This window comes from Martes martes (genome assembly GCF_963455335.1).
Source record: "Martes martes genome assembly, chromosome: 1".
Classification (NCBI taxonomy): domain Eukaryota; kingdom Metazoa; phylum Chordata; class Mammalia; order Carnivora; family Mustelidae; genus Martes; species Martes martes.
In genome coordinates, this window is record NC_137888.1 from 120,067,728 (window position 1) to 120,082,738 (window position 15,011).

Sequence of the window (15,011 nt, forward strand, 5' to 3'; positions counted from 1 at the left end):
TTTTAGTATTGAAATGCATTTATTTTATTGGTACTTTTTCCAAACTTAAAAAAATATTTTTGTTAATTTTTAAAGGCTTTCCTCTTGCTCTAATATTTTTTCCATTTTTATGTCTTTCATTGTATTTATACCTATAAAATAATAAGTAGGTAACATATTTGTAGTGGTGTAATTTTGCTCACTCCCCCCTCCTCTCCTTTCTGGATGCAGGGGAGAGGGAGGTACAGCCTTCCAGTTACGGATTGAGTAAGTCACAGGGATGACAGGTGCAGCATGGTGAATCTAGTCAGAGGTGTTGCAGGAATGTTGGATGGTGACAGATGGTACCTATGCTTGTGAGCACAGCAAAGCCTATAGAGCTGTTGAATCCTGATGTCGTACACCTGAAATGAATGTAACACTGTGTTGATTATACTTCAATTAAAAAAAATTTTAAAAATTATACTTCAATTAAAAAAATTATTAGAGGTTCTGAGAGCTTCTAGGAGTTTTTTAAATTTTAAATCTTTAAAATTTCACTTGCTTTAAACAAATGCAGCTTGCTTTAAACAAATGCAGCTTTCTAAAACCTTTAAACAAAATTTTAAATAAAATTTCGCTTGCTTTAAACAAATGCAGCTTTCTAAAACCCTGTTAAGAAGAAAATGGACTTTAGGTTCCCCAAAAAAATACATTTGAATACTCAGTGGAAAAACAGTAAAGTGTACAGTTCAGAAATTTAATGTATTGTCAGGAATTATGCAATACTACCATAATCAATTTTTGAACATTTTCATCAACCTAAAAAGAAACCCTGTATATATGAGTATTTGTTCCCTGATTTTCCTCGGTAACCATAGGCGACCACCAACCTATTTTCCGTCTCTCTAGATTTGCCAGTTCTGTAGTCAGGTAATACATGGGTTTTTTTGTGGCCAGCATCCTTCACTCAGTATTACATGTTTTCAGGATTCATCTATGTTATAGCATGTATCAGTACTTGATTCCTTTTTATGGTTGAATAATATTCCATTGAATGGATATACACATTTTGTTTATCTACTCATCAGCTGGTGGACATGTGGGTTGTGTCTACTTTTTGCAGTTATGAATAATGCTATTATTAACATTTATGTACAAGTTTCTATGTGACCATATGTTTTCATTATCTTGCATGTACATTTAGGAGTGGAATTTCTGGATCCTTTGGTATAATGGATCGTAAAGACTCTGGTCTGAGTTTGTCTGGAGTCTGAAATCTGTAGGATGGCTAACAAACTAGAAACCCACTCATTCAGGATTTCTGTTAGAATCTTGAGGCACAATACCTTATTCTCTAGGAAACCTTAGTTTTTGCTTTTAAGGCTTTCACCTGAGGTCCACCTACATTATTGAGGATAATTTCCTTTACCTAAAGTCAACTGATTTTAAAGGTTAATCATCTTCAAAGTATTTTCACAGCAACATTTAGACTAGGGTTTGACCCAACAGCTAGCCTAACCAAGTTAACTGATAAAATTAACCACCACATTTGCCAATTAGCCTTTCGAGGAACAGCCAGGCTGTTTCTGAAGCCATTTACATTCTGATTTCTCCACATCCTCACCAACACTTGTTATTATCTATCTTTTTTATGATAGCCATACTAGTTTTGAGTGGTGTCCTATCGTGGAAAGTTTATTCATTTTCACTGCGGTATGATATTCTCTTGTATCAGTGTACACCATTTTATTGGTTCTCTGTTCTGTTGATGGATAATTGAGTTGTTTCCAATTTTTTGCTTTTATAAATAGGATATTCTTGTACACATGTGCAAGAGTTTCTCTAAGGAATATATATTTCTTGGGCACGTGGGTGGCTCAGTTGGATGAGTGACTGCCTTCACCTCAGGTCGTGATTCCGGAGTCCTGGGATCGAGTCCCACATCAGGCTCCCTGCTCGGCAGGGAGTCTGTGTCTCCCTCTGACCTCTTTCCTCTCATGCTCTCTCTCTCATGCTCTCTCTCTCTCTCTCCCAAATAAATTAATAAGATCTTTTAAAAAAAAGTATATATTTCTCTAGGTGCAGAAATTCTGGTCTGCAGGGGGTACAATACCCAAGTTTACAAGATAACACCAACATGTTTTCCAAACGGCCATACCAGTTTGCACTCCCACCATCAGTGAGTCTGTCAATGCACATTTTTCTACCACTTGGAATTATCAGACTCTCTTTTGCCAATTTCACCAGTTTCTCGATTTACATTTCCCTGATCATTCATGAGGTTAAGCATATTTTCATGTTTTGATAAATACATGATTGCTCTTTTTTTGAAATGCTTGTCTTCATGCCTCTTGCCTATTTTTAAAAATTGGATCATTTGTCTTATTGTTGTGTATAGATTCTTTATATATCCTGGATATTAACCTTTATCAGTTTTATGTATTACACACATCTGGTTTGCTTTTTTTTCTTTTTGTTGCCTTTTGATGAACAGAAGTTGTTGATTTTAATGTAATTTATCACTAATGCTCTAATTTATGCTTATTATGTCTTTAAAAAACCATATTTGGATATTTAGCCATTTCATTCTTGTGGCCAAGCATGTTTATTTTAATTTTTCTTCCATTCCTCAATTAGTTTTTTGAATTCTTAGGTATTATTTCTCTGTATGTAGTGCTTTTTTAAAAAAATATTTTAAACTTGTCAACAAATGAAAGAGATTGGAAGAAACATCACAAAGTAGTTCATACTTAAGGGCTATGTCTTACAGACAGGATAAAACTTCAATGTGGTCAGTGAAATATTTTACAACTCTTCTAGATGGCAGGTGATAGTGAATACGGAGAAGTTGTGGTCTTCCAACAACATGTTCCTTCCTTCTCTAAAAAAGCTTATATTAATGAGTGAACAGGACACACAATTAATAGAGACTCTACTCTGTTTTAAGCCATGAGACAAAGTGACAGATGAAAACAATGTGCTTTTTAAATCTTGACTCAGGAAGAGGACCACCAAGCCCGAGTAGAAGAGGCAATCACACGCATGCTTGTGTGTGCCCTGAAGACCGCAGAGGATCCAACCAATACCACAGCTTGGTTAAACCCAACTGAGGTAGGCTGTTCATTGCAGCAGTTATTTTCCTGTGATCAATCAACCCTTGCTAGAACATTTGTTTTCTAATTTATGTAAGTGCATATAGCCATTCTAAAGAGTTTTTCTTTCTCCCTAGGTTGAGGAAACATCCCATGAAGTCAATTGTCGCTACTTAAATAGAGCTGTTTCTGCCCTTTTTGATCATTACAGAACTTCTAAGGTCATAGAAATCCAAGCGCTGAGAACAAATAGAGAGGACATGAAACAGGAGAGCTTGGATGTGCACAATCGCATGATGGTGGAACAAACTGGTGACCAGGCCATAATCCTGGGAATGGGAAAACGGGAGGCAGCAAGTCCCTTTGGCCCTGATCTGGTTCCTGTAATACTGAGTTCTGAAGAACTACCCTCCGAGAGAGGAGGCATATTTGAAGATGATGGTAAAGACTTTGTTGGCAAAGATGGAGAACACTCTGGAAAACTGCATTGTACCAAGAGGCAACGAATGATGAGTAAAAGTGAGGATGCAGTTGTGGAACAAATTGCTTCAAATAGTAGTATGGCTCCTTCCCAAACATTGATTTCTACAGATGACTTGCTGGACTGCTTGGTGAATCCACAAGTAACCAGGATAGTGGCACAACTTCTGATACAAGGAAGAAGTTTGTGGTTCTAAGGAAATGACTTTTAAAATAATACTTTAAAAATATTTTTAAGTAGTATGATTGTTAAATAAAAAATGGCAGAGCACAAAGTTAACTTGTGGCCAGCATGCTTGTAAATGCACTTGTTCTTACCTAATTGTCTTTCAGTCTCTTGCCACCTTCATTCATGAACATTGCTCTCTGAGCCAGCCAGCTCTTTGTTACTTGTTAGGCCTTCTTTCTTCAGTGACTTTGCCTTTCCTCTTGCATCCAGTCCTTTTAGCCGATCTCAAATGTAAGCCCCAGGTGTTCTTAACAGAAAGTAATACCTCTTCAGCAGTCTCAAGGCGAGGTCCGCCTGCTGCTTGTATTTGTAAATAAAGGTTTACTGGAGCACAGCCATGCCATTCATTACATATTGCCGATAGCAGCTTTAGAGTTACAGTGTCGGAGTTGAGCAGTGACCAAGCCAGTGTGGCCCGCAAGGCTGGAAATACTGTCTATCCCCTCATAGAGAAAGTTTGCCAACCCCTGGCCTAATGGATCCATTGGGTGGCTTCTAGCCTTGATCTGAAGTGATTGATTACACCTATGACACCTGCAGAATTCTCCCTGGCTAATCCCTGTCACCCAGAGCAGGATACTAATCAGGAAAAAAGTCGACACGGTCCAATATAAGACCTCCTTAAGGAAGGAACTGGGACATTTAGGAACACTAGTTCTGGGAAGGAAAAGCACTGGATGTTACTGGCTCCTGCAATGGACTAAAGGTTTGGTCTAGTGAGATTGAGCCTTCTCTCATTACATTTGCAAGAAGATCTGGGATAATTATTACCGTTACTGTCTAAGACTTTAGAAATTAGGGCACCTGGGTGGCTTAGTCAGTTAAGCATCTGCCTTCAGCTCAGGTCATGATCCCAGGGTCCTGGGATTGAGTCCTGAATCAGGCTTCTTGCTCAGCAGGGGGTCTCCTTCTCCCTCTACCCCTCCTCTCTGCTTCTGATCTCTCTCTCTCTCAATAAAATCTTTTAAAAAATGAATTTAGAAATTAGAAAAGCATATGGATCTGAGTAACCATTTGTGAAACAAATATATAACAAAAGGTAAGCAACGTAATCTTTTAAGATGAATTGACTACTGGCTCCATCCTTGTCAGTCTTCAGATTCAAGGTACCAAGTACATCCAAAGGAAACATACGCTTTCTAGCAGTGAGGGAGGTGTTATATGAACATGCCCAGGAAAATAAGGGTCTGGAAGAGACCTGTCTGTAGCACTTACTACAGTTGACCACTATATACCTATTTATTTTAAAGATTTTATTTATTTATTTGACAAACAGAGATCACAAGTAGGCGGAGAGGCAGGCAGAGAGAGAGGAGGAGGAAGCAGGCTCCCTGCTGAGCAGAGAGCCCGATGGGGGGTTCTATCCCAGGACCCTGAGATCATGACCTGAGCCAAAGGCAGTGGCTTTAACCCACTGAGCCACCCAGGCGCCCCTATATACCTATTTATTTATTGTTTATCTTCCCCAACCAGAATGTCACTCCATGGGGTTATGGACTTTGTTTTGATTATTATGGTAGTCACAGAGCATTGATCAGAATGCCCAGCGTAGGGTAGGGGCTTGTTCAGTAGTTGGCTGAGTGGATTATGAAAGGAAGAACTTGTTGGCAACACTCCATCAAACACATTGGGGTAGCGGGTGTTATGGCCAAGGATAAGGTGTCTGTTACCCTTAGTAGGTAGATCCTTATTGCAGAACTAGACATACTGTTTCCTTCAGATATTTTATTTTTGATGTTTGCTACTCCTTTGACTACTGTTTTTCAAATTGCAGGTTGTGGCCCATTAGTAAGTAATAAAACCAATATAGTGGGCAAGACCAGCATTTTTTAAAAGTTAAATAGAATAGGTTATTCCAGTGAATTCATTAGTAAGTATAAGTAATATTTCATGAAATTTTCCAGGAAAAGTATTTTTTTTAATTTTTTTTTAGATTTTATTTATTTATTTGACAGAGAAAGATCACAAGTAGGCAGAGAGGCAAGCAGAGAGAGAGGAGGAAGCAGGCTCCCCGCTGAGCAGAGAGCCCGATGCGGGACTCGATCCCAGGACCCTGGGATCATGACCTGAGCCAAAGGCAGAGGCTTTAACCCACTGAGCCACCCAGGTGCCCGAAAAGTATTTTTTTTAGGATAAATATATTTCATATAACTTTTCAGTTGTATCTGTGTGTGTACTGGGCCCGATATAAAATGTATTTCTTCATGTCCTCCTGTAGGTTGGGGTCACAAAAGTTTGAAGGAGATTCTGAAACAAAGCATTTGATGCAGTTGGTGGTAACAGTCTTTGACATGCAGAGAGCTGGGAAGAGAGTTAAGACATTGATATGAAGGGATTTCTGTATAAATGGGTGATGGGAGATAGTTTCCTGATTTTATCAAGATGGAGATCTTGACTATCTGTGAAAGGGTGTATGGCAGTGAGGAAAGATAGTCAAAGGTGGGGGCTGTCAGGTGCTCAGGGAGCTGGATCCCATTTCATCCTGCATTTCTTGTATAAGCAAGCGTGTGTGAGTGAAATTACTAGATAAATATATTGACCCTGCAGAGGCCAGAGGCATTAAAGACAGGCTCATTCTCCCCTGCTCCCAGGACTGAACCACTTTTGGGTGGGGCAGCAGGTTCCAGCTCAACTCACATTGAGACTGTAAGAACTACAAACAAAATTTTTTTTTTTTTTTAACAAACAAAATTTCTGTTAAGAATACAGCTGAGCAACAGCAAAGGAAACAGTCAACAAAACAAAGAGGCATCCCACAGAATGGGAGAAGATATTCGCAAATGAGACTCCAAAGGGCTGATATCCAAGATCTATAAAGAACTCCTCAAACTCAACACTCACAAAACAGATAATCACGTCAAAAAATGGGCAGAATACATGAACAGAACACTTCTCCAAAGAAGACATACAAATGGCTAACAGACATATGAAAAAATGTTCATCATCATTAGACATCAGGGAGATTCAAATCAAAACCACATTGAGATAACCACCTTACACCAGTTAGAATGGCCAAAATCAACAAGACAGTAAACAACAAGTGTTGGAGAGGATGTGGAGAGAGGGAAGCCCTCTTACACTGGTGGTGGGAATGCAAGTTGGTGCAGCCACTTTGCAAAACAGTGTGGAGATTCCTTAAGAAATTAAAAATAGAACTACCCTATGACCCTGCAATTGCATTACTGTGTATTTAACCGAAAGATACAGATGTAGTGAAAAGAAGGGCCATCTGTACCCCAATGTTCATAGCAGCAATGGCCACAGTTGCCAAACTGCGGAAAGAGCTAAAATGCCCTTCAACAGACGAATGGATAAAGAAGATATGGTCCATATATACAATGAAGTATTATACCTCCATCAGAAAGGATGAATGTACAACTTTTCTATCAACATGGACAGGACTAGAGGAGATTATGCTGAGTGAAATAAGTCAAGCAGAGAGAGTCAATTATCATATGGTTTCACTTGTGGAACATAAGGAATAACATTGAGGACATCAGGAGAAGGAAAGGAAAAGTGAATTGGGGGAAATCAGAGAGGGAGATGAACCATGAGAGACGGTGGACTCTGAGAAACAAACTGAGGGTTTTGGAGGGGAGGAGGTGGAGGGATAGGTGAGCCTGGTGGTGGGTACTAAGGAGGGCATGTATTGCATGGAGCACTGGGTGTGGTGCATAAACAATGAATCTTGGAACACTGAAAAAATAATGTTTTTAAAAAAAAAAAAAAAAGAATACCGTTCAGCGTTGCACCTAACGTGTCCAGGCATCAGCAAGGCTAACCTGTCCAGTTGTCACAGTGGCTAAGGCCCATGAGCTTTTCAGGGGCCCCAAAATGTTTTAGTGTCTTTTGAAATTAAAAAACAAGAACAACATATAATCCAGCTTTCATTGCATTCATGTTTGTATCCGTGCAGTTGGAAAATGTAATTGTTAATACTTTCTCACTTTTTATGGAGTAAGGGGCCCATGAAGGCAGAAGTCTCTGGAGCCATGACATTCATAGACAGTTCTGAGTATCAGGATTATCAGAATCATTTGAGGTGTTTGCTGAAAATGCAGATAACTAGGCACCTCTCTAGAGCTACAGAACCTAACTCCTTTGGGGTGGGCCAGAACTTGCTAGCTCAGCAAACACCTAAGGACCTAAGATGATTCAAATACCAAAAATGTTTAAAAATCTCTGACCCTAGAGGAAAGCCCTAAGACCCATCACAGTCTTGAACTGGGCTTGGTTTAGCAGGAGCTTCCTGTGGGAGTCCATCTGCCCTTCAAATTTACTGAACTAAACCTGTACTGCGCCCTTACTGTCATTTTCAGCTGAATATTATTAACACTCTGGGCACGCCCTATGCTCTCATGGTTTCTTGTAGTCTTTTATCAGCAGTGGCCTGTGTTTATCGTCCAGCTCTCCTGTATCTAGATGCCCTTAAGGATAAAGAGGTTTACCACCAAAGATATTTTCCAAGTATTTTATTCAAAAAGGAGGTACATGACATACATTTCTTTAGTTTGAGGATAACTATAACATTTACTGACTGGATCATTACACTTTGGTGCAATACACCCTGATACTCAGCTTTGCCCTGAGTTATCCAAACCACTGGAGAACAAGAGCTCATTGCTCTCCCTTTTATTTCTTACATTCATTGTCAAGCCTGCGGAGCTCAGAGGGCAGTGGCTGGGAAGCCATCCCCAAGCAATAAGGAGTCTTTGTCAAGCCACTTAACAAACTAACAGCAACAGTGGCACTTGGGTGACTCAGGCAGGTAAGCATCTGATGCTTGATTTCAGTTCAGGTTGGATAGGGCCCTGTGTCAGGCTCTGTACTCAGCAGGGAGTCTGCTTGAGATTCTCTCCCTCTGCCCTCTCTCTTTCTTTCTCTCTCTCTCTCAAAATAAATAAATCTTAAAAAACAAAACAAAACAAAAACCCAGCAAGAAATATTTCAAGATGTCCATCTGTTAATGAAGCAGAACTCTGGCCCCCTCAACTTCCTGTACTTGAGGCAAGTAGTTCACAGCAGCCAAGGAAGAGTGCCCTTCACCTTCTCGCAACACCCCCTAGTGTCCGAGTGCACCACCTGCACTGGGCATTAGCCCTAGCCTCTTGGCCTACTTCAAATGAAGAGACTCTAACAGAAAGCCAGAAGGAAAAAGCCAAGGAAATATGAGGGTCATTCATAGATTACCTGAGATGTTCCTGAAATGGTAACATTAAAGGCTATGCTCTGTAGTGGTGTAGTGGTGACACAGGAATCAGGATTGGGTTTCTGTCTCTAAGGGCTACCACCTAGGTGACCCCAGGCAAGGAAGCTTCTTGTACTCTGAGCGTCAGTTTCCCCGACTTTAAGATGGGGATATAATTCTTACCTGACAGGACTGTTTGGAGGAATAAGATAAATACTGTATGTGAAAGCACCTATTATATTACCTGGTATGATCTAGGCACTCAATAAACAGTGTCTGAATCTGAAATTTATCTGGGGGAAATTTTTAAAAAACCAACACTACTATTTAATAGATACTGAGCTAGCAAATTAGCAATATGGCTTCTTAATTCCTCTGGTTTATTTAAAGTCTTTAAAATCATCAAAAGCTAGACTGCCAAGGAAAATATTAATAATATTGGAACTCACTTAATCTTAACATAGTAGAAGAGTTTCACCCTGGAATTATCCCACTGTTGTCACTGTCATCTAATTTCTGTCACCAACAGAAGTTAGATGAAGGCAGATTCGGGGTCAACATAGAAAAGGACCAGTCGGAGCCAGAACTGCTGTGTTGCACAAGTCCATGGGACCCAGTTCCCGTGGGCCACAAGCTAGACCACGGCCCCTGAACTGTACAGGACAGAGAAGCCAGTCTGGAGCTGTCCCACATGTCATGGTGCAGTTTGTGAAGAACAGAATTCCCTGTCACGGAATCTGTTCGATTTAAGGCAAAGTGACAAGTCAAGGATATTAAAGAGATGGCTCCTACTTTGGTTGGAGTCTAGTTTTTTTCTTTCTTAGTTGGTTTATGGAATGTTCTGGAGCATCTATTTACATCAGGCACAGATCTCAGCCCAGGGATTAAAAAAAAGAGAGAGAGACCACATCCCTGGCTGCCCGGAAATCAGCAGTCCTCCCCACTCAGTAATACTGTGCTTCTCACAGGAATATGGCATCCTGACATGATATACAGCTATCTCCTTCGCAGCAGCGCTGAAATTGCATAGCTGTGCTCTCTGCTTTTAAGATGAACGCATTCTCTCCTTCCCAAGACTACAACCCTGTTCTTTCCTTCTGCAGATTTGATGTCCACGGTTGTGGACACACAGTTGTAACTAAGTTATGTGATTTAAATTCTCAGATGTATTGCTCTTAAGATAGGTTCATTCCAGGTATGAAGGAGAAGTTGAAGAAAGTCTGATTTCAGTGACAAGGATCCTTTGACCTTCCAAAATGCTGTTAAGAGGAAAAAAACATCTAAAACTTGTTTTACAACTTGGCATGTATAGACGAGCAATGTCTTCGGGGAAGGATACCCAGATGTTAATTGGTAAAAGTAATGAGGTACTCTGGGTAAGCCTGGTAGTCATAAAACACCACAAATAAGCGGGGATTATTCACACAATCTGTGACAGTGTCATACAGGTCAGTAGGGTTTTCAGGCCTCTTTGGAGGAGGCACAATTAGTGAGTGATTTCCACGTGTGTAGGTTCCGGTAAGTACTCGCACGTAGTACATATGCTTTCTCCCATGGCTGTCTGGTCTGGAGTATGTATCATTAGCAGAATAAGAGGCATCAACAGCAAAATAGGTTCCCCTTCCATATGCCACAGCTGTGAAGAGAAAAAACATTTTTAAGAAGTTCAGTTTATATTGGGTATTTACCCCCAAAGATACAGATGTAGTGAAAAGAAGGGCCATCTGTACCCCAATGTTCATAGCAGCAATGGCCACAGTCGCCAAACTGTGGAAAGAGCCAAGATGCCCTTCAACAGACGAATGGATAAAGAAGATGTGGTCCATATATACAATGGAGTATTATGCCTCAATCAGAAAGGATGAATACCCAACTTTTATATCAACACAGATGGGACTGGAGGAGATTATGCTAAGTGAAGTAAGTCAAGCAGAGAGAGTCAATTATCATATGGTTTCACTTACTTGTGGAGCATAAGGAATAACACGGAGGACATTGGGAGATGGAGAGAAGTAAGTTGGGGGAAATTGGAGGGGGACATGGACCATGAGAGACTGTGGACTCTGAGAAACAAACTGAGGGTTTTAGAGGGGAGGGGGTAGGGCATGGGTGAGCCTGGTGGTGGGTATTAAGGAGGGCATGTATTGCATGGAGCACTGGGTGTGGTGCATAAACAATGAATCTTGGAACACTGAAAAAACAAAGTAAAAAAAAAAAAAAACCAAATTCAATTTAATCTATTATCTGATGTATTGACCCAACATGTCAAATAAGGTTAAAATAATGTTCAGTTCTTCTTTCCAAAACCTCTTAAAAATTTTTTTCATGTGTTTTAAATTTTTAAATGTCATTCCTCCATCCCAGAGGTCCAGGCAGTCCTTCTGGGATGAAACATAACAAGCCCAGCCTTGAAACTCTGGCCGCAGCATGGCCGCCAACCATGAAGGGACACAACGCAATCAGTCCATACTGTCCCTCACCAGTTTGGGTTCTCACAGCTGACACCCCATTCGGAGCAGCCAGATTACTTGCTTCCTTACCGTTCTTTCCAGCATAACTGCGGTTAAAGCCATTTCGGTTGACATGTGGCACTGAGTCAGCATCTGTCCCATGGAAGAGCTGCTTCTCATTGTTTTTATGCCCGTTCTTGGCATCCATGGTTTTCTTCTTTGTTTGGTAGCAATTCCAGAGATCTGGATTCTGGATCCTCTCAATCTGCAAATCAACAAGGAGAAATACTCTGTCGGTGTCAAGAGCCTTTGGCAAGATACAGATATGACCATTATTTTTCATAAATAAAAATTAAAATAAATTCAATGCCAGATGGCACCTTTCTACATTCAGAAATCTTTTTAGATCCAGTGTTTCATAAAAGCAGACCTTGGGAAGAATATTAATTTCCATTTTTAACATCTTTTACTGCACCACATGAGAGCAAACAGTGTTTAGGGTCTGACCAAGCCTCCCCAACTCCTGCTTTTTATCTTCAGTTCAATGACTGCTCTGGTTGCTGTCTACTTCACTTGGTCCCTTGGCCTCTCTCCTCCTAAGTCCTTCTGGGACACTGGTTCACCTAGTTAGCCATGTTCTACTGGTGGGAGAAGCACTAGAGGATCTAGTCCAGAAGGAAGTTAATTAATGAAAATTAATCTCTGGTCCAGTTGGAAGAGTGGGGCATGAGTCCTGGTGGGGTGGGATCTGGTTGCAGATCATAGTGTCCCTGATTTGACCATCCTCTTTGGGAAGTGGCCTCCATTGTGTGGTGGAAATTCCTTGTGTCCTGGAGAGCAGGATCCAGGAGGAATCAGACAGGTCTTGACTCTATAAGCAAACTTGCTTGAGTTCTTAAAAAAAAGAAAAGAAAATCTAGACAAGACAGAGTCAGAATATAGGACATTCTATAACACAGCTGGCTTAAACTCTTTTAAAAATTCAGTATTATGAAAAATTATTTTTTAAAATGTAGGAATACCATTCTAGATCAGAAGAGACAGAGGAGACAGAATGATCAAAGGCCTATTGGAGAGGGGAGGGTTATAAGAAAGTAAGCAGTTGGGGAAATCTGAATATGGATTCTATTAGATATTACCAAACTACTATAAATTTTCTTATATGGGATAGCAGTGTTGTTATTTAGGAGACTGTCTTTATTCACAGGAGATACGCACTAAAATATTCAGGAGTGTCATGATATCTGCAACTTATTTTCAAATGCTTCAGCAAAAACCCAAAGAGAGAGAAAGGCAAATGTGGCAAAATTATTCCATCTATGTGGAAGTTTATGGATGTTAAAAATATTAGTCACAGGCCCTAACAGTCATGGAGGATAATAACCACCTATTTTTAGTGTTTTCACACTGTTAGGGATTTCTACAGAGGTACTGTAAGTAGCTTTACGTCTATCTGTTTCACACACTGGACTTTCACATAGGATTTTATTTGAGAGAAGGATCCACTACAAAAAAAAACAGTGAAATCATTTCTCTGGCCATTCCCCAACACATGGCAAGCCTCCAGGGCCCCCTGCAAACATCGGTGGTCCGCTGGACTGTCCTGCTCAGTCTGGACTTGGCATCTCATCAAAATGGGCCAATCAGCCACTACCAGATAGATGACTGTGCTTGGTATCTGAAATGAAACTTATTTGATTTCTCAGAACCAGCCCACAAGAGTGCTGCATACTTGAATCACATTGTTTTGGTACCTCAGAATAGTTTTGCTTGAAGGGATTAAAAATAAAAGCAATGATATAAAATATGACACTGAATATATTGTGAGGTTGATTTTGAAGATATTCTCCAGCACCTGATTCACAGGCTAAGTCTCTCGGTAGTGTCAGCACTGTGAAAAGCTGAGAGTCTCCTGAGCACATGGTTTTCTTTCTGATTGACAGAAACGGTGAATCTTGAGGCTGGGTATTTACTTCTTCGCTTTGTCTACTAGGAAGCTCAGAAACAAACCTGTGGTCCTCTCCTAACTATCCAGGAACTTGTGATAATACCTCTATATTACTTTATTTTTCCTTCCCTCTTTTTTTGTCCACTTTCTTCATCTATTTATTTTATCTGAAGGTATGATACATATCTTTGTAAGAAATGCCAAGTCTTCTTGAGTTATTATGTGCTTAAGTACATGAATAAAGAGTGGTGTCAGAAATAGGGAGTAAGAAAAATTTGAAAAGAGAGAAAACGCAGGCCTTACTGGCAAACTCGTTATGATGGATGAAGGGAAGGCACCCAAAGATGTCGTTTTACTCAGAAAGTGGTGGACCAAGGACAGAAATGGGGAAGGAAAAGGAAATGGTGAGATGATGGGTTAGGTTGAGAGAAACTGATTTGCAGCTACATAGGCAAGCAGAGATTTCATAGGTCACTGGAATATGTTGTAAAGCTTGATCAAAGGTCCAGGTTGGTGAGATTGACTTGGGAGCTATCAACATTGAAATAACAGCTGAAGCCAAGAAGGGAAAAACTTTTCCTGGTGAAGTGCAGAGACAGAAGACCAAAATATAAGTAATGTGGGTAAAGCTAGGATTAGGGGTTTGGAGGAGAAATAGATAACCGGGATAACGAAAGGAAAATTAGTTAAAGAAGAAAGCATTAATATAATATTGCTACAGCTCAAATGGGAACATAATTTGAAAGAGCAATAGTGATGTTTGAAAGTGGAATGTTCCAGGGGCGCCTGCGTGGCTCAGCTGATTTAGTGTCCGACTCTTGACTTCGCCTCAGGTCATGATCTCAGGGTTGTGGGATCAAGCCCTGAGTCAGGCTCTGTGCTCAGCGGGGGGTCTGCTTGAGATTGTCTCTCTTTCTGCTCCTCTCCCAACTCGCGTGTGCTCTCGCTCTCTCAAATAAATCTTTTTTTTTTTTTTTTTAAGTGGAAGTTGCCAAAATAAGGGAGATGAAAAGGAAAGGACTATTGGATTTATCCCGGACGCGTGCACTGCTGATCTGTGAATGGCAGGGCAGGAGCACACGATCCTGATCTGAGCGCCTCTGCGTGTCTCTTTGTGGTGTCTGCTAGTTGCCAAATCAACCCTGAAGTTCTGTCTTTGTTTTTTTATTACTTGGCTTCAGGGATTCTTGTGATTTCGCTTTATAGGGTTGGGTGGGGGAATGTCCATTTTAATCCTCCTGGGCTAACTTTTGGAACTTGTCCTTTTTCTTGGAGCCGCTGGTCTTGCTGCCAGCAGCCTCCACGCGTCCACTACTGAGTGGCTTCTTCTCGGGAGGAAGAGACTTTCCTTTTTTCTTGGGGACCTTCCTCTTTCTTTCCTCTTTAGGGTCACTCACTGGTTCTTCCTCTGGGGAAAGATTTCTTCCTCTTGGGAAGACTTCTACCAGTTGTCTCTTCAAGATCACTACTAACCAGCTCCTTCCTAAGTCAACACCTGGTTTTAGTATTCTAATATCATATGGCAATCTAATATTATATTGTAATACCTGACAGGATCCCCATCTTAACGTGTCTGTAATAATGGTGATAGAAGTAGAATCTACAACCTAAAATCTGATTACCGTAGAATATTCTAATTCTGAGCCCAAAAAAGGGGGGGATG

General features: G+C 40.5%; 2 protein-coding genes across 4 annotated transcripts in view; one reads left to right on the forward strand and one right to left on the reverse strand.

Annotated features, from left to right (window-relative positions):
• The window catches only part of HSPBAP1 (HSPB1 associated protein 1), a 60,177-nt gene extending 56,082 nt beyond the window's left edge, over positions 1 to 4,095 (forward strand). For all 3 annotated transcript variants that reach the window (XM_080797929.1, XM_080797930.1, XM_080797931.1), the window contains exons 7-8: positions 2,962 to 3,072; positions 3,191 to 4,095. In XM_080797929.1, coding sequence (XP_080654055.1) covers positions 2,962 to 3,072; positions 3,191 to 3,730 — 651 coding nt within the window. In that variant the 3' untranslated portion in view covers positions 3,731 to 4,095. The remainder of the gene's footprint in view (positions 1 to 2,961; positions 3,073 to 3,190) is intronic.
• Positions 4,096 to 8,217: 4,122 nt separating this feature from the next.
• Positions 8,218 to 15,011, reverse strand: part of PARP14 (poly(ADP-ribose) polymerase family member 14) — a 50,572-nt gene continuing 43,778 nt past the window's right edge. The window contains exons 16-17 of the mRNA XM_080819903.1: positions 11,491 to 11,665; positions 8,218 to 10,586 (exon numbers count right to left, since the gene is read on the reverse strand). Of these exons, the coding sequence (XP_080676029.1) occupies positions 10,297 to 10,586; positions 11,491 to 11,665 (465 nt within the window). The 3' untranslated portion in view covers positions 8,218 to 10,296. The remainder of the gene's footprint in view (positions 10,587 to 11,490; positions 11,666 to 15,011) is intronic.